A 27,881-nucleotide genomic window follows, 5' to 3' on the forward strand; every position below is an offset into this window, starting at 1 on the left:
GAAAGGCGAGGGAGGAATAAACAGCAGCGGGAAGGCGGGGCTGCTTCCTTTGCCCGCCCCTCCACTTTTCCGATTGGCTTTGCTACTTTGCGTCTCCGCCCCACAGGACTGCGCCTGCGCCTGCGCCTGAGCGAGGGTCCTGACGGCTAGGCGCACCTGATGGTGGGAGGTAGTGGCTACCTTTTCCTTTGTGCGGGCTGGAGAATTAGGTAAGCAAAGCCGAACGCTCCATCACGCGGGCCTCCTGGGTGTGCAGGCAACTCCCGCTAACTGCCCAAATGGCTGCTTGCTTCTGTGCCCCCGGCCCTGCCGCGCCCGCCACCTGCTCGTGCGCCACCCTTCCTGCGTGACCCACGGGCTGCCGTGATGGACGGGTGCTCTGACTGTGTCTGCCCCTCCGTTTCTCCTGGTCTCCACGCCTGTGCTTTTTGATTATGCCTCTCAGCTCGTCCCGCGCTGCTAAGCCGGCTGAGCCTTGGGCAGAGTCCCGAGCGACATAGTTTGGGATGGGGATGCTAAAGGTCCGGCGATCCCGGCGAAATCGGGAGCCGTTCAGAAGGGCCTTCTTTCCCGCCACAGTATCTGCGGGCACTGGCCCGGTCAGACCTGGGACGCCAGGGCCGTGGCCCCCGGAGGGGAAGCCTGACGGGTGTCCTCGTACACTCGCCCGGGCCTAACACAGGACTGGTTTCTCAAGAGGGGCAAACCCTTGACCCATTCTCCTTTGTTTCTTCGTTGCCTCGTTCATTCGTTCATTCATTCAGCAAACATTTGAGTTGGGGTACTGCTCACTGTATTACATCCAAATCTGCTCACATCAGTTGGGATTCTGAGAGTGGGCCATAAAGAAATGCCCGAAGGAGCGTCGAGACATGTATTGTGGATCCCCCTCCCTGCCAGGATAGGACCTGTGAGAAACTTTTCCTTTCTCCCTCCTTGCCATTCATTCTCTTCTTGAGCCCTAGTATATACATTTATAACAAAGAGGCTAGGCTTTGAAATGGCTTTAACACTTGGGACCTTGGACGTGTCCCTTAATCTGTCTTAGCCTGTTTCCTTATCAGTAAAATATTTGCCTTTGAAAATTATAATGTGAATTAAATGAGAGCTGTTTGGATAGGGCCTGGACTTTTCCCTTTTGCGTTAGTGGGTGTCTCCTCTGTGTGTGTATAATATATACATATATAATATATATATTATAATATATTCATATATAATACTATATATTATATATATATATATTCTGGAATATTCACCACAGTGTAACTAAATTAATAAGGTCCTTAACATTAGTCAGTGCTATGTATAAACTCTGTTAAGTCATTACAAATAAGTATATATGTATAAAATGTTTTATTTATATATATATACACACATATATATAGAGGAAAAGAGAGAGAGAGAGAGAGAGAGAGAAAGTAAATTTTTCTGCTCCCTCCCTTTATGCTGTACTTTTGATTGGAAGCTGCACCTGTAACAGACATTGTCATTTTGGTATTTCTGGAACACTGGGATCTCTTAGTTTAGCACAGTGTTCTTTAAACTCTCTTGATTACACACTGGCCACGGTTTGAATATTCGAGTGTGTATTGGTGTCACTTGGTGTTTGCTAGAAGATGTGAACTACTGTGATGTTAGGCAAGGGTCCACAATGGCAAAATATGCCAACAGTTTAGCCAAAGTATATTCAGGGAGGTTCTAGAAAGCCTAGGCTATATTTCCTACAGGGGCAGATCACAGTTTGTTTTCACCTCTGATTTTGGCACAAAAAAAAGAGAGAGAAAAGAAATTGCTTACTTGGTCCTAGCACATGACCCTTTGCAGAAAACAGTCACACATATTTAAGAAATTAGAAAATTTGTTCTTTTTAGGTTCTGAGAGCTGTTGACCATATTAGTCTACATGTGCATTTATACGTATGTATCTTCCTATATTCTGAAACTAATATATTATTGCCCATAGAAACTTGTCTTTGGTTCGTGACTTATTTTCAGGTGTTGGAGCATTTAGGACAGTGGAAAAAGTATTATTGCATATGCTCTTCTTAATTTGCTTTTCATTAGGTAGCCACTGAAGAAAACACCATGAAAGATACTGATATCAAGAGACTACTGTATATCCATCTTTCATGCATATTCTCAGTTATCCTAAGCATCTTCATTCCATCATTCTTCTTGGAGAACTTCTCAATATTGGAAACACACTTGACGTGGTTGTGCATCTGTTCTGTTTTTGTAACTGCCGTCAATCTAGTATTGTATTTAGTAGTGAAACCAAATGCATCCTCTAAAAGAAGTTCATTATCATATAAGGTAAGGCTTATTTCTTGATAACTGATTTTTACATAGAGGTTGTGTTTCTCATAATGGAAAAACAAAGCATTAGTCAAGTACTTATTAGGTTATTTACAGTGAGTAAAGAGGACCTAATTTTTATTTCAAATTAGTAACCTGTTACTTGCTGGAAGGCTACCCACATGGAAGGATTTATGTTTGATAAATCCTTGCCTTGCACTAATTGTGGAACTTGGATGTCTTCAGGCTAATATAACAAATGTTCCATGTATCATCACATAATAAGGACTGTGTTTGTGTTCTTATGTTCTAGCAGTCTGTTATTGGCAATTATTTCATAAGTACTGATTCACAGCATAGCTCAGTACATACCATACAAATAGGCAGGCTTTTTGACTCTAATGTTAGTTGGGTGGGTGGAATATGAGGGGATTCTTGCCTTACAGACATGTTTACAGGCTGTACTGAGGGCTGTGCACGTGACTATGCACAGGATATGTGATCTGACTTCAGGATACCCACATCCAAGGAACATTCAACTGTTTCACACATGGGAATACGCTCTATTTATATATAAAATGGAAGCATTGGCTGCCCTTTAGGCATTCTCTTGAGTTTTTAAATTATTCATTTCTTTTTTAGGTAACCAGATTTTTGAAATGCTGTGTCTACTTTCTTATGTCTTGTTTCTTCTTTCATGTAATTTTTGTTCTGTATGGAGCACCACTAATAGAGTAAGTCTGAAATTTCTACCTTAAGGCAATTATATTTTAAAACATTCGTTGACTAAATAAAGGGCTAATTCTTTTGGTGATTAGAGAAAACTGGTGTGTTTGATTACTGGGTCATGGAAGGATACTGACCTCATTGCCCTTCCTTAGCAGTGTTATTTTTTTTAAAAACAGTAGAATAACTTAATTCATCAAACGCTCCTATTACCTAGCCTTCTATTACCTATTGCATGTGGGAGGAGGTCATGAGAAACTATACTATACCAATAAATGTGTGGCCCTTAGGAACCTCTAAGAGAACTTGTTATAGTAATACGGACAAGTTAGTTATAGTAAGCATGTAAGTTCTTAGTAAGTGTGATTCTGAAGTGCTTGAGAATAATTTGTTTTCTTAAGAAAAGTCAATAGAGTCCTGTATTTAAATGCTTGGTATGCTAATGTTTATAGTTTAATGGTAAAATTTAGCTCAATACTTTTTCAAATCTGACCAATTTTAAATTAGTGAAAATTAAATTCATGAGTATTTCTTATATAATGTTTATTATAGTTTGGGAAACTTTAGTTTAGCAGTAATTAATGATCATGGTGAAATGAGTGATGTTTTTTATATTTATACACACAAATATAGCTATACAGCTATATTTATACACACACACACACACACACACACACAGTAAATTAACAGGTAATTCTTTTCTAGAGAAGGGAGGACAAGACCTTTGTAATGGTAAATGGATGTTTGTATCTAGTCCTTATTAGAGGAGAATGAATGTCTAGACCAGTGGTTCTCAAACTGTGGTTCTAAAACCAGCAGCAGCAGCATTTTATCGAAATGCAAATTCTCAAGTCTCGGTAGAAACTCTAGAGGTGGGCCCCCCCATCTTTATCCAGCTTTCTAAGTGGCTCCAAGATAAGCTAAAGTTGAACTACTGGTTGCAGAGAAAGTTCCAGCGACTACTGAGGAAGAAAGTTAATGATCTAGAATGGGGTTTCTTGCAATGGACAGTATGGATCATAGGGTATTTAACACTTGTGAGCTCATTAAAGTCAGATGTTTGATAGATTTTTTTTTTTTTTTTGCTTGCATTTTTTATAGTAATCATTTGGTAGGACTTATGTTACCTTTCAAGGTAAAGTATAAGTAAAATATTTTCATATTAAATCTACTTAAATAACAAAGGTTAGGTATGTGTGTATATGTGCTCCTTTAACATTTTTTAAAAAATTGACGAAAATTTTTTTTTCTAGGTTGGTGTTGGAAACATTTTTATTTGCAGTTATTTTGTCTACTTTTACTACTGTACCTTGTTTGTGTTTGTTAGGACCAAACATCAAAGCATGGCTAAGAGTTTTCAGCAGAAATGGGTAAGTTTTAATTTTATATTTTAGTGATGTTTGAAAATCTTAAAAACGTAATGTACTTTTCTATTAATGGCAACTTGCTGATTGTTCCATGAGTGTTTCTCAGCATTGTATAGTTCTTGGAGATGCCTAACGGCCCATTGCATTTGGGGACCGGGGACAGGGAAGGGGTGGTGTGAACTTGTGGGGGATACAGACACAACTACAGGTTCCTCCCTCTACTTTAGCAAGATCAGCTCTGCATTTTTTCTGTGGTAGAATTCCACTTAGCCTTTTGTTTGAAAAAAGGTTTCTGCTACCAAAGGTTTGAAAAACCCCTTCTCAGGGATAATTTGTCACTGTGATAAAATTGCTACAGATAAAATTGCTTCCATCCATCTTATAATGTAGAATTGGGGTCCACAATCTAAAAATGTAAGAACTGTTAATTTCTCGTTTAGCCTCTTTTGTGATATGACATCCGGGTACAAGTTTTACAGGATTTTATTTCCTTGGCAGCCATGTGTATTTTCAGTATAGCTAAATGAAAATGTAAGCTTCTTGAAAGGCATTGAAATGATTTCTATCAGAAATGGTTAAGTTGTAACTAACAAAACTGGAAGGTTATTTGGTGTCCACGATTTTGTCCTGTTTATCAACTAGCAGTAAAAGCTCTTGAGCTCTTCCTCTGTGTTCCATGTTGTACAGCTCTGTGTGGATTCTCAAGTCTTAGCCATGATTCTCTCCCTGAGGAACTTGTATGTTCAAGGGACAAGAATGAAGTGAGTAAACTGTGAGGCTAAAATTGTGTAAATCAGAAAATCAGGATTCAAAGCGGTAGGCGACCACCGAAGAATGAGCTGGAGGGGGCGTGATCTCTGAGGGTCTTGGATCAGGAACATGAGATTTGGTGAGACGAGGGGAAAGGGAAAGACACTTCGTGCTAGGAGAATGAATGAAACCATGGAAACTGAAATGAACGTGGTATTTTTGTGTGATTTGGAAGGGAACAGCCCAAGTAGAGCAAAGGTTGCATGCTGGTTCATAGGCTCCATAAGATTACCAACTTTTTCCTTTTAAAATGAGCACTGTTTGTTCCCCATCAGAATCATCCTGTAGTGTTCACAAAGTTTCTGGAAAACAAAGTGTAATCGTTGAAAACTTTTCCCACACTGTTACCATAGTATCCCAAATGGCATTACTTTCTTTTAGCATTTTAGTTTCAAATTTTTAAACAGTAAAAACTGGTTGAAACCTTGTTGGTTTGGGTTGGTGATCATCCAGCTTTGAATTCTGTTTTTTACAATGGTGTATTTGGGGGAGACATTGTCATCTGATTCCACAGTTAATCCTGCTGTAACATGGCACATGCATTCCTAAAATCCCTGCACTGTGCAAAATTGGGCAGTAAAAAACAGAGCTTATAGGAAAGATGGGATTGGGGTATAACACTCAGAAACTTCATCAATAACACATTTGAAAAGATAGGAAATTAATAAAAATGGTAGGACAGTTTTACACATTAAATAGTTAAGGAATACATGAATATTATAAATAAATATGGTACTGTTCCTTAAATTCGCTTTTGGGAGTAGGTATGGGAAGGGTTGCCTCTTGCAAGTTATGAAGTAGTAAAGGAAGGTTGTTGGAAATCTGACAGAAAGTTAAGAACGGATGTGGCTCATACACATGAGGGGAATTGAGGTAGCCAGGAGGAGAGATTTTTTTAAATAGCATTACAATATAATTCAAATACCATATGCTTCAGTTAAAGTGTACACTTCAATGGTCTTTAGTGTATTCATAGAGATGCACGATAATCACCACAGTAAATTTGAGAACATATTCATCACTTCGAAAGGAAACTGCATACCCTTTAGCTGTCACTTCCTTTTCTGCTCTTCCTAGCACTAAGCAACCACTAAGCTATTTACTGTCTCTATAGGTTTACCTATTCTGGACTTGTCATTAAATGGAATAATATAACATGTTATCTTCTGCATTGGGCTTCTTTCACGTAGCATAGTGTTTTCAAGGTTCGTCCATGTTGTAGCATGAGTCAGTACTTCACTCTTTTTTATGGCTGAATAACATCCCATTGTGTGGATATATACTACATTTGTTTATCCTTTTATCAGTTGATAGACATCTGGGTTGTTTCTACTTTTTGCTGTTATGACGAAGCTGCTTTAAATATTACTGTGCAGGTTTTTGTATGACATATATGTTTTTATTTCTCTTGAGTATATGCATAGGAGTAGATTGCTGAGTCAGTGGTAACTCCGTGTTTAATCATTTGCGGAACTGCTAGACTGTTTTCCAAAGTGTACATTTACATTCCCACAACAGTGTATGAGGGCTCCAATTCCCCTACCTCCTCACCAACAGTTGTTTATCTGACTCTTTGCTTATCACCGTTCTTGTGGGTGTGAAGTGTTATCTCACTGTGGTTTTTAATTTGCATTTCCCTACTGACTGATGATGGCATCTTTCATGTGCCTGTTGGCCATTGTATGAGGTCTGAAAATTAAGTTCACGAACTTGTCCTAGAAAAAGTGCTCCATACCTCATTGCTGAATATCACTATGGTCACTTTCAAAGTACTCCCCATGAGAAGCGATGCACCGATGCCAGCGACTACTCCATTCTTCAAAGCAATTTTGGAACTCTTTTTCTGGAATGGCCATCAGAGCTGTTGTCTTATGACCCTTGATGTCCTGAATGTCATCACAGTGTCTTCCTTTCAATATTTCCTTTGTCTTCGGGTAAAGAAAGAAGTCACTGGGGGCTAGAGCAGGTGAGTAGGGAGGGTGTTTCAATACAGTTATTTGATTACTGGCTAAAAACTCCCTCACAGACAGTGCCGTGTGAGCTGGTGCATTGTCGTGATGCAAGAGCCATGAATTGTTGGTGAAAAGTACAGGTCGTCTAACTTGTTCATGCAGCGTTTTCAGCACTTCCAAATAGTAAACTTGGTTAACTGTCTAGTTGATACAAATTCATAATGAATAATCGCTCTGATATAAAAAAAGGTTAGCAACATCATTGCAACAAGTTCACGAACTTAAGTGTCAGACCTCGTATATTTTCCTTGAAGAAAAATCTCTTGAGATCCTTTGCTCTTTTTAATTGGGTGATTTGTCCTTTTGTTACTAACTTGTAAGAGTTCCTTATGTATTCTAGATGCTAGTCCCTTATCAGATAAATGAGTTGTAGATATATTCTCCCTTTCTGTGTGTTGTCTTTTCACTGTCTTAATAGTGTCCTTTGAAATACAAAAGGTTTTAATTTTGATAAAATCTAATATATCTTTGAGTTACTCTTATGTTTTCTTTTAAGAGTTTTATAATTTTAAACTTAACATTTGGGCCTTTGATCCATTTGTTAGTTTTTGTACATGGTGTGAGTTAAGGGTCCAACTTCAGTCTTTTGTGTGTGGCTATTCAGTTGTTCCCGCACCATTTGTTAAAAAGGCTATTTTCCCCCTTTGAGTGATCTTGGCACCCTTGCTGAAAATCAATTGATCATAAACAAATTTTATTTTTTGGACTTTCACTTCTTTCTGCATTGGCCTATAAGTCTATTCTTATGCCAGTGCCACACTATCTTGATTAGATGGTAGATGTTTGAGGGGTGTGAATGCTTTACCTATTCTGTTTGATGAATTGGGTGCAGTTTTTTGTATTCAAATTAGTGTTTTAGACTAAATTGCTCATATTATTCCTTGATATATCAGTCAAATTGAAACAACTTTGAATGTTCAAAACAAGCATTATAGCAGAACTGATTGTATATATAAATTCCTAACATTCTAAAATTAAAAAAACAACAACCAAACTTTAAAGCTCAAGGGATTTAAAACTTAGCTATTTCTAGTTTCTCTTAGTAACTTGTCATGAATTTAATATGTATACATTTTCTGAACTTGTTTTAATCCTATTTCTACTCTTGCCTAAACCATATCTTACAGTAATGCCTATTATTTTCTGCTGGGTTAAAAACTTCTTATTTTTTATTCATTATAAAATTTGCCTTTTGCATCTTGGGAGATTTGCAAAATATATCTGTTGTCATCTTGTTTCATACCTACCAGCACTTCTCAGAAGGATCTATAACAAAAGTAAAACTAAAAAGTATAGGAAGAGGAATACCATTTTCTAGCTAGCAGATTCACAAAGATCCGTAAGTTTGGTAATACATAATGTTAAAGATTTGGCGGAAGTAAATGCCAGTGGGAACATAAATTGGCTCTAACTCTATGAGGGCAGTTTGGTAATACCTATAAAAATTACAAATACCCATCTTTGACCCAGCAGTTCCACTTGTGGGATTTTATCATAGAAATATTTGCACACTTACAAAATGTATATATAAGATTACTCATTGCAGCTTTGAAAATAGCTTAAATGTCCTTTAATAAGGGATGGATTAAACTTAATTGAATCTACACTATGCAGCTGTGAAAACAAACGCCTAACCCACTATTTACTGATGTGCTGTTAGGTGGAAAAAAGCAAGGTGAAGAAATGTGTGTAGGATGCTACCATTTATTTAAAAAGTTGGCAGGAGACAATAGATATACCTGTATATCTTTGGTAGGATACATAAGAAACTGATAAAATACTGGTTCTCTCTGGGGAGGGATCTGAGAAGCTAGAAGACAGGTAAGGAAGCTTTCCACTGACTGGACTACCCTTTGGTATCTTTTGAAATTCAAAGCATACTAATGCATACCTACTCAAAATCAAAATGAATATATTCAATCTGTACTAGTTTAATTTAATTTGTGGCCTTAGTATTATAATTGTTGTGGGTTATTTTTCATTTGCAGACTTTCTTATGACGGAAAGTAATAATCTACCTTAAACCTATGCTTCTCATTGAAGTTTGCTTTTTCACTTATTACTTCTTTTGTGCCATTATTTGAATATTTAAGTCAGAATCGGATCACTTCTGGTGAAATGAAAAAATAATTTCTGAATAGATTCCTAAATCTGGTTGTCTTGCCAAGGTGAAGGTAGTAGATCTATTTGTGTAGACAAAGACAACAGGCCTCTTTTTGTCATCTTTGTATTGAAATGGATTTTGTATTGAAAAAACCACTGTGAACACCAAGTAAAACGATATGAATAACCAAAAATGTATACATATAAAAAATAGGTAATTTAGCCTAGATGTGGGCACAAAAATTTAGTGGCAAAGAGGTATATTTTAACTAAATTTCCTCATGATCTTCATATTTCTATTTTTTTTTTTTTAAGAGGCAGTGATTTTAATAATCATTCAGTGGCTAAGGGGAAAGTTTATATAGAATTATGTGAAACATCTTCAGCCACTAGGAGGAGTTGTGTGGTGTTTCTTTTTCATATGAAGAGATGAACTGTTAAAAACATCATCTCCATCTAAAAAGCGGTTGTGATGACAGGCTGTCTAAGGCATAGTAGTTACTTTTAACTACCTCAGGTATCTGATAAAGTCTGGCACATACTAGCCATCAAAATGTTCTACTTATTTCAATTAATGTTTGATGTAGTGAATTTCAGTGGAGTCAAATAATGTGGACAGGTACTCGGAACTCATCGTCATAAAGACTGATCTGCAATACTGCTTTAGTTACTTTTTAAGTTTATTCATGGTGAGCCATTTATTCTATTCTCAGCCCTATTGATTATGTGTATACAATATGAAAAAAATAGCCAAAAACCATAGAATTCAGATGACTTTATTAGGGAAACATAAAATGAGAATGAACCAATGTCAGTACTGCTATAAATTAGTTTGTAGAAAGGAACTTCCTTTTTGTTTGTTTTTATCTTGTTTATTACCAAAGAATATATATTGTAAACATTCAAATAATAGAAAAATACAGAAAGTTAAGCATCCCACTAATCCTATCAAAGAAGCAGCCATTACTAATAGATTTTATATATTCTAACTTTGTCTAACATGTATGTAATTTAAAAATAAAAATGGTTATACTAGACAATGCTTTATAAACTTGCTTTTTTCCCACTTTTTAGGAACGTTTTTAATTGTGTGTATATATTTCTTCAAAGTGTCCTTAGTATGTCTTCCTTCATCTATAAGTAATAGAAAACTTCAGCTTATTCTGGTTTGAACAATAGGGAAACTGATTATCTCACATAACAGGTTGTGTGGTTCTAGATACAGATGGTCAAGGTGTGGCTGTGCTTCTCACTGATCCTCCTGGTTCTCATCCTTGGATTGGTAGTGAGATGGCAGCAGCTTCTCTTCCTTGAGTTTTCCTTAGCTAGTCACTGGGAAAGAGAATGGGATCACCATGGTTTAGTCTAATCATCAGGTGTGAGATGAATGTAGGGTAATTAATCATCATTACAAGTATTCCATGTACCATGAGTTATTTAACTAACTTCCTGTTGAATGTTATCAAATTTTCATGATTATAAATAATGTTGCTATGAACATCTTTGAACCATTTCACTGTGTATAATTATGCAAGGATTTCTGTAGACTAGATTCCTGGAGTAGAATTTCTAGAGTAAAAGAAGTTGCTAGGCAGTGCCAAACTAAAGTTCTAATTTGAAGGATATGTATATACTTACATACCTGTATACATATGTATAAAGGTGCTGGTTTCGCTGAGTCCCCATCAAAGCTATATACATTTTATCAATCTACCAGGGCTTCTGTCTACTGGGCTCTGCCAAAGGGGCAGATTGTGCTACAGTAGCTTCATCTGATTTCTAATGGGATGCATAATCCGGGGGCAAAATTTTTTTAAAGTTTGATTTGTGGAGCTACCACTTATTAAATTTCAACTGAATATTACTGGTTAAACCTCAGAAATAGCATTTTCCTTTCTCTGTCTCCTTGAACCCATTCTCTCCTGCCTCATATTACAGAAAACTGGATAGAAAATAACAGCTAGTCCTCAAAAGCAGCTTCAGCACAGGAAAAATTGGTGCCGGTTAAGATGGGATGACCACTGATTGTATCTGGGCAAATAGGTAGTCTGGGCAGCCTGCCCATGTGAAGTGTGGCTAAGATGAAAAGAAATGGCATGAAAGCCCTAAAAACGCACTGTAGAAGAAGAAAAAGGCATGTGGAAGACAAAGAATCCAGCCTGGAAGAAAAATACTGCCCAAGGAATAAAACCCAGAAAACACAGTTTACCATAGAGTAATGTTATTGAGGATATAATTCAATATAAGAAGAGCTCTGAGATGAGATAATGAAACAAAATGAGATGGAGAAGGAAATTCCAAATTAATGAAATAAATTGAGAATCCAAACCACACCATTCAAGATCATAAATTAGAAACAAATGAGAAAATCAAATTCTAGCATGGAGGAAAGATTTGAGCTGAGGAACAGCTCTCAATGAATCAGGGATAGGGAGGGGGTTGGGAAGAATAAAGCAATTCGAGAAGAAATGACAAATAGAGAACAAACAAATGAGATCAACTTAAGATGAGTTAGTGCCCCTGAAATACAAAATAAAACATTAATTCAAAGATAAGATAGGAGACAAATTTCCCCAAATGAAATAATTAGTTTGCATATTAAGGGGACTCACTGTATCAATGAAATAATTGAATTAGGGTTACAGAACAATGTAAATACTATAAAAATAACATAAGCAATAGAAGTTATACAGTAGGGGAAGGGAAGATGGAGAAAATATAATTGTACCCCAAACTACTCGCTATCGCCAGATCCTGAGCCTATTCGGTGCAACTTCTTCAGAGAATAAGGATTAAATAAAATTCTACATACTGAACAATGAGTCCTCACCTTACGCCTAGTTCTTTTTATCTGCTTGGCTTAGAATACTGACAGCCAGGCTATATCACCTGGGTAGAATGTTGAAATATTTCTTTCTGGGAAAAATGGTACAAAAGAAAAACAGCTACTGACCTTTGGGGGTTCTCTAAAAGGCAGGGGTCCTACCCAGTCCCTAGAACAGTGAAGCCCAGCAGTTGAGTCGTGCTATTCATGCACAGTGAACATCCAGTCAGCTGTTTAGTGTTTCACTTTTTGGTATTTAAAAATAACTTTATTGAGATACAACATCATACCATAAAGTGGTTTTCAGTATAGACACCGTTTTGCAACCATCACCACAATTTAATTTTAGATCATTTCATCACCCCCCAAAAAAACAATGCTTACTAGCAGTCATCCTCCATTCCTACTTTTCTCTCCCACCCAGTCCAGGCAACCACTAAAATACTTGCTGTGTCTACAGGACGTTTCATATATAGTGTTTTAAGCAGAATGAGAAATGAAGAGTCACTAGACATCTGAGTAACAGTTGTCTGAAAACAAAAAACAAACTCAGTGGAAACAAAGGCAGAATAAAGGTAACTAAAAAAGCATATGTTTTACATCCATAAAAAATGACCAGGAGGCAATCAAAAGGAGTACTGAGAGAACAAGAAAGCTCTTGAGAATTAAAAATACGATAGAAAAAAAATTTAGTAGAAGTAGAGACAAAGTTAAAAAGATCCTTTAGTCAAACAAAAAGTCAAAGATACAGGAAATGAGTTAGAAGGTAAGAAAATAAGAGAATTAATTCCAAATGGTAGTATTCCTAGCAAAAGGGTAAGAAAAACAAAATTCTTAAGGGATCTGGACAGAAGAAAAGCAAGCCTTTAAATAAAGGAAAATTTCAAGAACCGAAAGACCTGAGATTCTAGATTAAGGAGGCCCATGTATGTCCAGCATAATGGATAAACCCACTCAAAGACACATTATTGTGAAATTTTAAATAACCAGGAATAAAGGGTCCCAGGGAGGGAATGGGACAGGGGAAACATCTTACCTACAGAGGACTAGGATCTGCATGGCTCTGAACTTCTCAGGTGGGAATCAAAACAATGGCGTTATACCTTCAGAATTCTGAGGCAAAATGATTTCCAACAATTACAGCCAAGTCATTTTCAGACTTAAAACATCTCTCAAATCTGTTTTCCGCGTACTCTTTTCAGGAATCTAATGAAGGAGGTGCTTTAAGGGGGGAAAAAAAAAGGCAAATGGAAGCAGTCTCGGAATCTAGGAAACGGGAGACCCAAAAGCACTGAGAGGCAAAGGGAATTCACAAGATGATGGTGTAGGGAGCTCGGGCAGCAGCTGTGCCTCAGGCTTAGGGAGCAACCAGTTCGCTTTGAAGCAGGTGAAGTGTCTCCACAAAAGAGAAAGCTCAAGCGAGCATTTAGAGGTGACGCTTAGTTTCTGTGGAATATTTAAGGATGATTTCATGACAAGTACGTAAGCAAATGGAGGCGAAAAGGGAGGCAGTTCTTAACATCCAAGGAAAATTAAAAATTATATGTACTATAAGAAAGGAAATATAATTGTGGCTTACTGCGTGATTCAGCTGTGATGAATATTTTCATAATCGTAATACTGTAGATACTGTGTTCGGGATTCAGCCGAGAGGAGATGTTATCAAAGAGGGGGCGATGAGTCAGAAATGTGTATGTGGGAATAGGAGGCTTGTGGGTAGAGTGCTAAATCTTCCATCATAGAAAGCAGAAAGTAACTAAATCTTGAAAAATCCATACATAATGTATATTCTTTGGAATTTGAGGTACACAGAAGAACCCGTGAAGAATTGAAAGCGTCTGTCGCAGGAAGGGATTTATATTATGATTAGCCTAATTGTAATCTTTGACTTTAAAAGTATTGATATATATTACTTTGATAAATATAAAATTTTAATTTTAAAAAGGCTACAGAGTATTTTTTAAACTAGGCTTTGGTTCCATTTTCTTTTTACATTTATTATATGTAAGATCATAAACACTCTTGGATACATCAAAAAAATAGAGGACAGCCTCTTAGATGTTTGCACTTTTTAATCTTAACAATTATAGGATGGCCACAAATGTGCTGTAACAAAACTGTGAAGCCATCGGTCTTGCCCCTTAGCGCAAGTAGCTTGAAGCTTAGAGGTTCGACAAGGCATGTACATAAATCCTATTGAAACGCAGGTCTGGTCATACTGCTGTCTTGATGTAAAAACTTCAGTGGCTCCTTTACTCTGCCTTTTAAGGCTTTTCTAAAATGCTTACCCTGAGTCTACCACAGTGAGATAACACTTCACATCCACTAAGATGGCTGTAATCAATAATAGCAAATGTTAGCGAGGATGTGGAAAAATTGGAGCCCACATACACTGCTGGTGGGAATATAAAATGGCTCAGCTGCTTTGGAAAACAGTCTGGTAGTTCCTCAAAAGGTTAAACATGGAGATACCACATGACCCACAAAATCTATTCCTTAGTATATCCCCAAGAAAAATGAGTGCATACTTCCACATAAAACTTGTACATGAATGTTTATAGTAGCATTATGCATAATAACCAAAAAGTCAAAACAACACAAATATCCATCTACCGATGCATGGAAAAAAGAAAATGTGCTGTGGCCCTACAACAAAAGAGAAAGAAGTATTTTTACATACTACAAAATGGATGAACCTTGAAAACATTATGCTAAGTGAAAGAAACCAGTCATAAAAGACCACATGTTGCATGATTCCATTTACATGAGATGTCCAGAATAGGCAAATTTATAGAGACAGAGAGTAGATTAGTGGTTGCCTAGGGCTGCGGGGAAAGGGAAATGAGGAGTGACTCCTAGTGGATGGAGTTTCATTTTGGGGTGATAGTTGCACAAGTCGGTAAATATACTAAAAAAAAAATTGGGTTGTACACTTTGAATGAGTGAATTATATGCCTGGAGAAGGATTTTTTTTTTTCAGCAAGTGTTTACTCAAAAATCCTAACTGTAAACTACCTGTCTAGTCTTATTTCTCATTCTTCCACTCAGTTTCAACCAATTTTACTACTAATCCTTTTTTTACCTGCAGTGCAGCTCTTTCTCCAGTTCTTCAAGACCAAATGCTGCCAATTCTTCCAAATCCAGCGAAACTTCCTCCTCTTCCATAAAATGGAAAGAGTAAACTCTTCTGAGCAGAAAGTAAACTCTGCTCTCAACCTCTACCAGACTTTGTGTCTTTAGGCACAGCATGTTATGTATTGCAACATAGAGGAGTTTCATGTTAACTGAAAAGCTACTCAATATTTGTGAGCCACATACAAGTCAAAATTACTCTAGAAAATCCTTCAAATTGCCTGAACAGTACAGTTCTCTACGTACAACTTGCTAATTTTTTTTAAAGCTTGTAACAGATATCTGTTCTGTTGAATGCCAGTTGAAGAAATTGACTTGCATTTATAGGTGTTATGTAAATAAAGAACAATAAAGCCCATCAAATAACAAATTTGCATATGTGGTGATTGGCACCAACCTTCTTTCAGCCCCAATTTTCAATAGAACAAGCTAAAGCTCTTGTATAGGTGAGGAAAGCAGAGTAATGAGATGACCAGGTGATGGAGGGATTGGTTTATGAACTGACTTCTCATTTGAGACTTCTTTAATTCAGTGTACCTTTTGGTGTAACAATTGGCTTATTTCTAATAAAAGAAATTATCTAACAAAACAAACGTTCTCCCCTTTTGCCACACTAGCTGGAAGAAAGTGCATTTCATAAAATTCATAATAACCCCGCATCTTAAACAATTATTTGGACCCTACTTACTGCATTGTGGTGGGGTTTTACTCTACTGTAACCAGACTCAACGTTCCCCATGGCTAAGTGGTCACACTGTTAGGAGCAGGCTGAAACCAAGACCTACTAAGAGAATGGCAGAATTATGTCTTTCCACCTTTGCACTCTAAGATGTGCACTTAATAAGAATGGTAGGCAAAATTACTGAATCTTTTGAAATATTTTGTTCTTGTTCTCTACTCCTCCACCAAATAAATAGAATTGATTTGTTTAAATAAGATGTGCCATAAGAAGGACTAGCTGAATAAATGATATTCCCTCCTTACAGTGGAATACTATTATAACTATTAACGAGGGAAAACATAACAGTAAAACTGGGTTTATAACATGATGCGTTGAGTTTTGTTTTGAAGGATATATACATATATGTGTGCATATATGTAAATATACATATGTCATTCTAAACAAAAGTGTGTGTATTTGTGCATGCATAAAACATTTCTAGAAGGATATGTAATACGTTGGTAATAGCAGTTGCTTCTGGGGAAAGAAACCAGCGGTGATGATAAGGGTGGGAGGAAGACTTAGATTTCACTGCAAATGCTCTGTCGTATTGTTTGACTTTTACTATGTGCATATATTACTTTTCCAACTGAAAAATACTTATTACCATTTAATTGTTAATATTTCATGGTAAATAATTGTCAATTTGAGATGCTTATTTTAAAGGAAGAGAACATATATGAGTATGTATAATGTTCCTTTTGTGCTTCTGTTTGATTCTCCAGCAGCTAAAATATATACCACCAATGATTTACGTGTTTGTATTTTACAGACTTACATCCATTTGGGAGAATAGTCTCCAGATCACTACAATTTCTAGTTTTATAGGAACATGGCTTGGAGCCTTTCCTATTCCACTTGATTGGGAAAGACCATGGCAGGTTGGTTTCAGCTACTTAAAGCAACAAAATAAATGTTTGTACAATAATAAAACTGATGAAGCTATAAACTGAAACTGATATATGTATAAGTTGTTTTGTTGTTCGATTAAGTAGGGACGCCAGTTCCCTCTGTCACTATAACCTAGGTGATTTCTTTTTGGGGCCTGTCTGTGTCACAGGCGTCTACAGCAGTCTGGGTCTATCTTCCAGCACTATTTTTTCTACATGTATAGGTGAATAAACAAGCTTGGTTTGTGGGTATGGATAGGAGTTTTTGAAAAATAGGCCAGAAGTTGCAGGGATTCCCTATTTTCAACTTGATATTCATTGTCTTTGTGGTCTTAGATTCATATTTTTGTTAACTTGATTGATGGCCAAATTGAATGATCTTGAAATATTTTTTAAAAGCATATAGCAAAATAAGTTTTTAAAAGGGATATGTGAGACCGATGTACGCCTATAAACATCAGGTTTTTTGTTTCCTATCCCAGTAGGATATAGCTAATATGCTAGGTAAAGCAATTTGACAAAAGTGTTCTTTTTATCCCCATTTTACAGTTGAGGAAAACAGGTAACAAGAAGATATGCAGTATTTCCAAGGTCACTGAGCTAGTAATGCATATATCTTTGTCTTAATTTTTAATGGCTTACTAGTATGCCATTACATAGTTATTCCAAAATTTATTTAACAAATTCACTATTGATCATTTAGGTCATTATCAATATTTTACTATTAAAAATAGTTCTGTCATAAACATCTTTAGATCTGTATGTCTTCATAGATTTTTTTACAATTATTTTCTTAAGATAATTTCCCCCCAATTTAACTGCAATATTAAAAATATACTTTCTTTTTCCAACATGAAGATAATTTTTTCTGATTACAGTTTATATTTAGAAAATTTAATCAGTATTAATAATTATAAAGAAAAAAGCAGAAATTCTCAAATATCCAACCACCTAGAGGCAACTCCCATTTGTTTTTTGGTGATAATTTTTGCAGCTCTCTCCATGTCTATTAACTATTCATAACATGTTATTTTTAATCTGCTTTTTTTTTTTCAATGGAGCTTCAGGTGGAGCTCATTCTGTATCAGTGAAAATTTACATACATGTAATATTCCATTATTTGGGTAAAATCACATACCAATTTCTTATGAATGGACATTTAGATTTTTTATAGTTTTCCCTACTATTTTATTATTATTATTATTATTAAGGGTGATTATCATACTTAAACATAGATCTTTGCATATTTGCCCAGTTCCCTCTTTAGTATAAATTTCTAGGCAAGGAATGGCTAGGTTAAATCTTTGATACGTATTTCACTTTCCAAAGGCCCTTGAGGGAGCCAGGCTGTATGTCTTCCACTTAACTGCCTGCTTTTAAGTCCTTTCTTTGTGCTTTTTAGTAGATGTTGTGTCTCTCCCAGACAAGTTGTTCTTGTACATTCCATAAGTCTGGTGGGTTTGCCATTCCCTGTATTGGTTCTTCATTTACTATACGTTATAGAAATCCCTAAGGGTTTGGAATATATGCTGTCACTGATACCCTTCCCAAGGCTTTTAGTACTAAAAAAGGTTTCCTTTATATTTCATTGGCCATCTCAGTGATCATTGGGAGATGGGGATTCATTTGTACTGTTACTATCCGATGGAACTTAATTTCATTCAACAGTGTCAGTGATTTCCAAATTGGGGGACAATAAGAGTCATTTAAAAGTACACATGGAGAATTGCGTTTTAATCTGTAGTAGAGTCATTACTTTCAGATACATGCAATTAAATCTAAAGTATTGATATACAAAGCATCATGGACCATCAACTTTAATGAGTTGGTAAGGTAATGTGTAATTAACATGTCAGTTTGCATATAGATGGACTATTTTATAGTGTAAAAGTTTGATATCTTACACTTGTTTAAAACTTCTGTTTACAAGATTTAGAAGTAGAAATTGAATTATGGGGAGTAGATGTTTCTTTGTAAAATCTGGGTTTAGGTTTGTGTAGAAAATATGTATCTTATTTATAATCCAATTATTCATTTTGGATTGTTCAGGCTTTTAGCTACTCTCCTTTTTCAATGTCAGTGCTTGTTTACAATAAGAGGTGAGCTGGATCAAAATTGAAGGAATCAGACTTTTAAAATTAATATAAAGTTTCCATTTGAATTACTGACCTTTTTTTTTTAAGTTTATTGGGGTGACAATTGTTAGTAAAATTACATAGATTTCAGGTGTACAGTTCTGTATTACATCATCTATAAATCCCATTGTGTGTTTACCACCCAGAGTCAGTTCTCCTTCCATCACCATATATTTGATCCTGAATTATTGACTTTTTAAAAAGATTTCTAGCTGTCAATTTAAATATGTAACAAGTGTTGATCTTCATTAAGAATGTTTAATTCGACTAGAATATTACTGGTTGTTTAATTATCTTTACCGTTGTGTTGTTTTTAGAATAGTCCAAGTTAATGACCCACTCATCACTGTTTTAAAATTATGATACATACTGTTGGTGGAATGGTAGAACTGATGTATAACGAATCATCTTTTATTTATATGATAACTACCCACCCCTCTCCCTTTTAGCAGTTATTGGCTAGAGAAAAGGTGAGGATTCATTTTTTTGGCTTTCATTTTTTATTTTGAGCAAACAAGGTTTTTTATTTTGTTTTCTTCATGAGTCTGACTGCACGGAGTAAGTACTCAGTGTGGCTCATTATGCTGACAGAATCTGCCAGAAGAACAATAAACCAGATAAAAGAACATGGCATTATCTCAAAATGGAGACTTTTCTAGAATGTCTTCATGAGAAGACACTACTGTATTTTGTATCTAAAATATAACATATTAAGAAGAGATTTTAGTTTTCTGTCCCTTGTAGCCCAATTCAGATTTGATACGTTTGTGGTAAATCAAACTTTACTGGATTGTGATCAAGTTTTATTTGTATTCCAGTCAGAAAAACAAGAGTATCTGGTTAAGCAATTATACCTTCTTTAAAAATGCTCACGCACACTGCCACAAAAACTTTTACGTTTTATTTCAATTTTCTCTACTTTGAACTCAAGTCTGACTTTGTATAAAGTTCCAAAGGCAAAATGTAAGATTATAATGGTGTGAGTTCTGTATTGAGCAATTTCAAGCATATTTATATTTTTAAAATTGTTTTATCATTAAAGGACTGGAAAGGCCCACTGAAAATATGTAATCTCAATGAAAAAGTTTTACTTACTAAGAGGAATTTTAAATAATTGTAAATAATGACAAGTGACGAAAGATGTTATTCATTTTTCTCAGCAGTCCTTCAGTTGGTAGAGTGGATTGTTAATTCATCTTGTTGTTTCTCTGGTATTTAGGTTTTTAGGGTATTTGGACTTCAAATAATTTTCAATCCTGACATTTCAGATGGCAATAGAAAGAAAGCCTAATGTTTAGATAACCCTATGTATGTGGAACTTGGCACTGTCACACAAATATCTTAATCCTGACAACCGTAGTGCGAGGTAGGTTTCATTCCCATTTTTACACATAGGAAAGTTAAAGTGTGGGGAGAGGAGTACGTATCTTGCTTAACATGACTTGGCTGATAAGAGGAAGACTTCCTTTAGGATCCAAACCAGACCACCAGGACACAAGTCTCTTCATTGCTGGAGACACTAAAACAGTTTTTGTTTTTAAAAAACGGCCATAGCTTACTCGTACATCTTTTCGGAAAAGCTTTAGTTGTTACATTGTATTTCTCTTCCCACATAAGAATTTCATTTAAATGCCATGACCACTCTGCTGGTGTATGTATTTTAGACCATAAAATTTAATACATTTGTAGGAGAGCATTTGAAGCTAATATGCAAAGCTTTTGTGCCTCGAAAACCTACAAATGCCTTTAAACTTTGGACTTAAGTGCTACTATCTCCAAAATGGATTTGAACCAGGTAATCAAATCTCTTCTGACCTTACTTATTTTTTAAAAAGCAAAGCTGAGATTGTCTTTAAAACAATTTAAAATGGTTTTAAAATCCTTGTATGTATTCCCATCAGATACCAGATAAAAGAAGCATTGTTATATTTAAAAATCCTTTTTGTTCTCTCTGGTATTATTAGGTTAAAAATGTAATATTTGGGAAACATATTCATTTTGTAAAGTCACAGATGCCACAGATAATTCTTCCATAAATTGAAACTAGAGAACATAAGGATTATGACTAAATGAATGACTACAAATAATGCTACGTGGAGTGGGGGATAAAACAAAGATTATGGCTTTAATTATTGAAGAGTTGCCTGTTTCTAGGTTAATTAGTGTTTCTGTTGCCAAAGGTATTATACAGTGTTTTAGACAGACCAAAATAAATTTATATGAATATGATTTATATGTTCCAAACATGGGAAAGAAACTGTAACACTTAACTGACAGAAAGCGGTCTTGGATTTAAAGGCAGGTTCATTATAGGGTAATCATGTTGCTCGTGCTCTGCTCGCAGGACTTTCAATGTGAAAGGAACAGTGCTGGACAAGTTACCTTATTTGCATGTGATTGTGGCAAGGTCCATTTAGTGTCACTGACAAGAAGTTCCGACCAGACTGTACTCTGAGGCGTAGGACAGCAGTAGCGTATACATGCATCGGTGCAGATTTACAACTAGAGAAGTGTGTGCAGAAGAGATCATCTGTACATGTATTCCTGCATCAGACAATATTTGCTTTAAGAACACCTGGAAAAACATCACTTACAACCAAATTCAGAGGGAAATATAAATGGCCATTTAAAATCAGTAGAAGTGTCAGCAAGCTTTGAAAGATGAATTGTCTGTCCTGCAGATACAAATTTGTGATAAGCACAATAAACAAATATTAGGTTGGTGCAGAAGTAATGGCGGTTTCTGCAATTTGTAATCTCTTAAACTGCAATTACTTTTGCACCAAGCTAATACATTAAAAAGTAGCTCGTGAGAAGTTTAGAACCGACTGCCTGGGTTTTATCTTCCTTTTTTATCTGAAAAAGCCAGTAATCCTAATGGTTGTTGAGTTGTTCTAAGTGTTTTTAGGTGTTCTGGTATCTGTGATGGCATATACCTCTCCAACACTTATAATTAATTATATTGCAACACATTTTTAAGAATTTGTTATTCAAACATATCTAAAATTAAATAATTTGTACCTTAACTGCTTGGTTTATAGAGACATAATAGTTGTGAATGAATGGAATCATTCATAAGAGACGCTTAAAAATGACACAAATGTCTACCAGTGGTTGGTTTAGAACCTACATTGTTCTGTACTGATGCTTTTTAAAATTTATGAAAAATGACAGCTAGGAGCAGGAATTGCCCTATTTCTGAGGTGAGGCTGCATATGGTTAATACAATGCAGTGTGTTTTCTGTTGTAAGCTTCTTATTCCCCAGGTATTTCATGTAAAGAATAGCATGGATTAAAGATGATTATATTACAAGGGCAAGGGAGTAGTTCCTACAGCACAATATAACATTGCTCATGAACCATTTGTTCTAAACTGCTGGATCTAATTATTACCTCGCAGTGTCGTTACCTAAAAAAGATTTACATTAGTGATCATAAGTTTAATGTTTTTCAAGTTAGAACATGTAATATACAAAATGATACTGATGCATACATGGTACTTTACAGCTTTCATGACAATGTAAAAATGTTACTTCATTTAATACAGTAGCCCCATGTTTTAAGTACTAGAGGTGCTAGTATCCTGGTTTGCACATTGGGAAACTGAGGCTCAGGTGTTAAGTGACCTGGCCACGGTAATGTGGTCAGTAAGTGGCTGACTTGGCCCCGCAAACTCACATCATTCTCACTCCACTGTCCCATGCTGCGTCCCAGAAAAGCAAAATAAAGCTCCCAAGTAAAATGTGAAGTATTTTTAAAAGTAGTCTAATGTTTTCCTATAATTATTTTTCAACTTTTTGTTGAATATTTTTAATTTGAAAAAAATCATAGCTATCTAATTTCAAATACATGACCATTTTAGGAAATCTGCAGCAGCTAATAAACAACCATAGTCAGTGACAATACCAACTAGCTGTTATATGGAGTATGAAAAACTCGGGAATGTCATTTTAATGACATTACAGGGTTAAAAATCTATTTGTGCTTAATATAACAGGAACCTACATAATAATGTGCATATTATAATTAAGTACAATTTAAACTTTTTACTCAAATCATATAACAAACAAATGCTATCTACATCACTGAAAATGATCCTTAAAATTCTGAAACCAAAATGTAAAAGGTCATCATATTTCTTTGGCTAACTAGAACTGTTAATAAAAATACTTGTTAAGAGTGGTGGGCTTCTAACCCAGGAGTCCATAGATGGGCTTTCAGAGGTCTATGTACCCCTGAAGTGTGTATGTATGTATATATGTATTGTGTTTGACAAGAAGGAAACATGATTCTGTTAGATGTAGTTTTTTAAAAAAATATTTACAGTACTTAAAATTTGGGCAGGACTTTTTTTTTAATAGGGGCAGCGTTAGAGATGGTGTATTTCGGGAATGACGGTGTTCTACACTGTAATACACTTATTTCATATGTGCCCATTGGGAATATGAACTGAAAGATTATCAAGGACAGTTCACGTGTACTATGTGCCAGATACTGTTATAAGTGTGGTTGTAAGTACTACATTTATCTCATTTAATCATTACAGCAACTCCAGGAGGCAAGTCTTATGATGATCATTTTGCAGATGAGTAACCAAGGCACAGAAAGGTTAGGTGACCTGCCCAGCGTCACATGTTAACAAATGGCAGAGCTGAGGTTCAAATCCAGTCTAATACAAAAATCAGTGTTCTTAATCACTGTTCTGTACTACTTAATACGTGCTTTGAAAAGTAAGCACTACATAGGTACACTGGTGCTTTCCTTTCCTAAAATGTAAGCAGAGTTCTACAGTAATGCATGATCAGAAGAGAGCAATGTGGTTTTCACCTTGCCATAGTGTAGTTCTAAATGTTTTAAAGCAATTATAAGGTTAGTGAGAAATTGCTTGAGGAAAGTTTCTTAGTGGGCAACCTCCCCCAATTCCCTTCAGCTCGTCCTTTGCCGTACCCTGTCTCAGTCCACAAAAATCAGGAACGTTGCCCTTGTAGAGAGATTCTTTTTTAAAAATGGCTGTTACAATTAAAGACAACTTAGGAAAGTCAAGCTGGAAGACGTGATCCATCACTAGGAAACAGTCTTCAAAGCCAGTCTAACATTTTAATTTGCTGATGGCATGAATTTCTCGAGAAATTTAATAATAGTAAGTGTTCCAAGCCTTACCCCTTCATTAGACAAAACTTCTAATATTTATTTCATTTTTTGGCTTTCCACTGGAGGTGAAGTATAGCAGCTGTTTAAGGAATGTGTGTGTGTGAACGTATGTGTTTAGAAACAAAGAGCCATACTGAAATTACAACGTGATTAAAAAAGAATTTAGTAACCCAAATTGGCATTTGGCAGGGATGCACGAGGGGTTATTGTTCTCACCACTCTGACACTGAGCTTTTTAACAAAGTGCAGGTGCTCACACTTGGCCGATGATGAGTAGACTCAACAGCATGAGAAACAAAGGAAAGAATATTATCCCAAATATTTACATAGGGTGTTAAATAAAAACTATTAAGGTAAGAAGTTCAATGCTTTACATAGATAGTAAACTATGCATATTATTTTATTTGTAACCCCATGTGTTAAGATGGGACACTGTTAAAGTAACAATCACTTAAAAAGCAACAACCAACAAACCAGTATTTAATTTGGTACTTAAAATTAATAAGTAAAAATCAAATGGAAGCAATGTCTAAAGTAACTAAGATAATGCACAATAAAAACCATTAGTTCAGGCTCTACTTATTGGAAATATAGTAATTCAAAATGGGCTAACCTAAAACGTACCTTTAGAGATAGGTGTAATGTAAGTTAGCAAAGTATTAAATAAGATTTCAGGGAGCCTGTAAAATCACTTTTAAGAACTTCAGAACTGATTATACACAAAAAAATATTAACCAAGTTTAACTTCATTCGTACATGGCCTTATTTGAAGCAGTATATTTGCATTCACTAGCAAAACTCATGTAAGATATTTTTTGAAGTATTTAATATCCCAGGTATTTCACTAGTTTGAACTAGCTGTTCCAGGACTAGTTTGAATTTCTGTTGAAACCTAAGCCTTTAATGAAGATGTACTTCTGAAAATAAGGCAATTTTCTACAATCTGCTTATGAATAGAAAACAAATCTTTGGTTTTTAGTTAAAGCGGCAGGAAGGGTTTTGCAAAAAAAAAAAAAAAAAAAAAATACTAAAGAACCAAAGCAATGAAATGGCTCTTAATAAGCAATGGGAAACTCCAAACCCCATCAAGGTCAATAGAATACCTAAGGCACCTCAGGTTAATGATACAATCGTCTTTGCTTAGAGTTCTAATAATCTATATACAGGATTTTTACCACCTTAAGAATGTGAAGCTGAAAAGGTAATGTCAAACCATTATTGTGAATAAGAAACAAGAGAAGCATGAGTTGATGAATGGGAGAGATACTGGAGAGCATCTCTTCTACCTCTCATATTTATAGATGAGGAAACCGAGGCCCAGTCATGAAACCAGATGACACCAGAGCTGTGTTTCCAGATTCCTAGTCCATTTCTTAGGGTAGGACAAATTCTAGATTTTAAATTTCATTGGCTAGTAAACAAGTGTGAAGAGTTTCAGAGATGAGAATTTGAGGGGGGAAAAATCCCATCAAATCCCCAAAGGCAAGTTGGAAATGTATAATACTTTAGTGTCTTAATTCTTTTATACCAAGTGTTGGACAACTTAGCTAATATACTAACTGATTTATACAATTCCTTTCAATTCTATCTAAAAATAGCAGACCAAAATTAAAGGAGAAAGTTACATAAGATTCCATTTGAATATACATAAGGCCGTGGTACTTAATGTGAACGACCACTTCTTGGGAGATAGAAGACAACTCCACTGTCCAATTCCGAGAGAAAGCTCCTGACTAGGTATCCAGTAGACTCTCCACTCCTCAGTAGGGAAGATGATGCTTACATTTCTTAAAATCTTTACAAAGCTCACATACAAGATTGTACATCCCAGATTTGTGACTGATATGATGAGCATTTAAGGCTGTCATTTTCAAGTATAAAAGTTTAGTGTTCCATTACCCAATCTGTGCAACAGACACAGCTATAAGCTCAAGTCATGGAAATTAACAGGAGCTCACAAAAGGCATAAAGAAATCATAATTTAGGCAACAGCAAGTTTAAATGTAAGAAAGACTGTTGGGGGGAGAAATCTATGAATTAGGTTGTTTCTCTGAACTGCACTAGTTTGTTCACACCGAAACCTTGTCTAACACTACTGTCTGTTGCATGGCATTTGGAATAAGGCAGATCCACAGCAGACCAAACAAGGAAGCTTAATTAGGTAACAACCAGTAATTAAGACGGTTCACCTCTAACACAATTCTATGGCCTATTCACCCAGAGAAAGGTTAGAAATGGCTCTACTATACCAAATAAGTTTCATAGTTGAACATGAAAAAAATTTTAAAGCAGGACTTTTCACCTAGGGACCAATATACACTGCTTGTGGATGAAATAAATCAACATTTACTTCTGGCTTGATGTAATATTGTGAAATGTAATATGGCTAGGGAAAATATGGGTATTTGGAAGCAAGTATTTTGTTTAACTTACATTCTAGGCATTTGACTTAAGTTGTAGTTCTGTAACTTCTGCCATGGTGCCAACATCTGTGTCTGAAAGGTGACATCAGTTTTATAATGGAAGCAGTTGCTTTGTTATAAATTCCATGTAACATGCTTGAATTGGAGGTCTTTTCTCTTTAACACAATTTAAAATTTCTCGTGGTTTGGTCAGCATACATACTTCTCATTTCATTTGCTATACAGCCAATGTGGAAATTCAAAAACAAAATTACCAACTAGTTCAGAGAGCTAAACTGAGTCCAAGATTATGGTCAACTCTGACCCAAAATTTTAATTTTAGGATGTCTGTCATGCAGTTTGGGGAGCATCAAACTAAATCTACAGTCGCCAGAAGCCTTGTTACAGTTAAATGCACATGAACTAAAACGTGTACATTTTTAGTGTTCATGATAAATGCAGTTACGACCTTATTACACTTTTGGCATTGTTTAAGAAAGCACATTAAGCTTTAATATAGAAATATGTAGGTTACACTTGTGCTCAAGTAATAATAAAACATTTGTTCTTTTTTGACCTCATACATTCTCTCCTCAGGTATGGCCCATCTCCTGTACGCTCGGAGCGACCTTTGGCTACGTGGCTGGCCTTGTTATCTCACCATTCTGGATATACTACAATAGAAAGCAACTTACATACAAGAACAATTAATTGGAACAAAGGGAGAAGATATTTCTTTGTGCAGATTCCATCAAGACTGTGCAGAAATGTATATGGTCTAAGCCAGGCAGTTCCATTTACAGCACTGTTTTTTATGTAGTTACAGGATGTGACTGTAGCTTTTTAAACTATGAAACCCCTGAGAGATTGTACCTTCTAGTTGAAATAAAGTATTTATAATGGATTGTGGCTTCAGATGCTGTTTGCTGCTTCTTGGACCTTTAAGAAACATTCTTAACTTTATAGAATTCTGAGGAAAGCTTTGTTTTTTTTCTTTCAAGTTTTAAACTGCTTCAGTGTTTATAGGAGGTCTGGGTATAGCTGTAGCATTTCATACGCTTTCTTAGAAATGGGCAGTTTCCTTGGCCACTGAAGATGTTTCTCACGTTATCAAACAACAGTTTATACATCTTGATCCTATTCTTTTTTTTACTGTGTGTTTCTTTGGAGTCAAAATGGCTATGATAGCCTCATCAAAAACAGTCTTCAGTCCCTTCTGGGTTAAAGCTGAACATTCCACATAGCAGCACGCTCCTATCTGGGAGGGGAAAAAAAAAATCACAAATATATAAAATCTTTTTTACATAATTGGAA

At 35.7% G+C, this 27,881-nt stretch overlaps 2 protein-coding genes across 4 annotated transcripts in view; one reads left to right on the forward strand and one right to left on the reverse strand.

Moving 5' to 3' along the window:
• Positions 1-78: 78 nt before the first annotated feature.
• On the forward strand, positions 79-27,471 carry PIGF (phosphatidylinositol glycan anchor biosynthesis class F). 2 transcript variants are annotated; one of them, XR_012496343.2, is made up of 7 exons: positions 79-209; positions 2,064-2,312; positions 2,937-3,028; positions 4,274-4,390; positions 16,762-16,870; positions 20,234-20,380; positions 27,165-27,471. XR_012496343.2 is itself a non-coding variant. In XM_019748619.3 (6 exons), exons 2-6 carry the CDS (start codon positions 2,085-2,087, stop codon positions 27,276-27,278), a joined length of 660 nt encoding a protein of 219 aa, XP_019604178.3. In that variant the 5' UTR covers positions 80-209; positions 2,064-2,084; the 3' UTR covers positions 27,279-27,471. The 2 variants fall into 2 exon arrangements, 1 of the variants encoding a protein (XP_019604178.3); XM_019748619.3 differs by lacking the exon at positions 20,234-20,380 and having other exon boundaries at positions 80-209.
• RHOQ (ras homolog family member Q) overlaps positions 24,548-27,881 on the reverse strand; it is a 38,518-nt gene continuing 35,184 nt past the window's right edge. For both annotated transcript variants that reach the window (XM_019748621.3, XM_019748620.3), the window contains one exon: positions 24,548-27,825. In XM_019748621.3, the coding sequence (XP_019604180.1) occupies positions 27,670-27,825 (156 nt within the window). In that variant the 3' untranslated portion in view covers positions 24,548-27,669. The remainder of the gene's footprint in view (positions 27,826-27,881) is intronic.

The sequence above is a fragment of the Rhinolophus sinicus genome, chromosome 2 (assembly GCF_057876585.1).
Source record: "Rhinolophus sinicus isolate RSI-liver-muscle chromosome 2, RSI-T2T, whole genome shotgun sequence".
Lineage (NCBI taxonomy): Eukaryota > Metazoa > Chordata > Mammalia > Chiroptera > Rhinolophidae > Rhinolophus > Rhinolophus sinicus.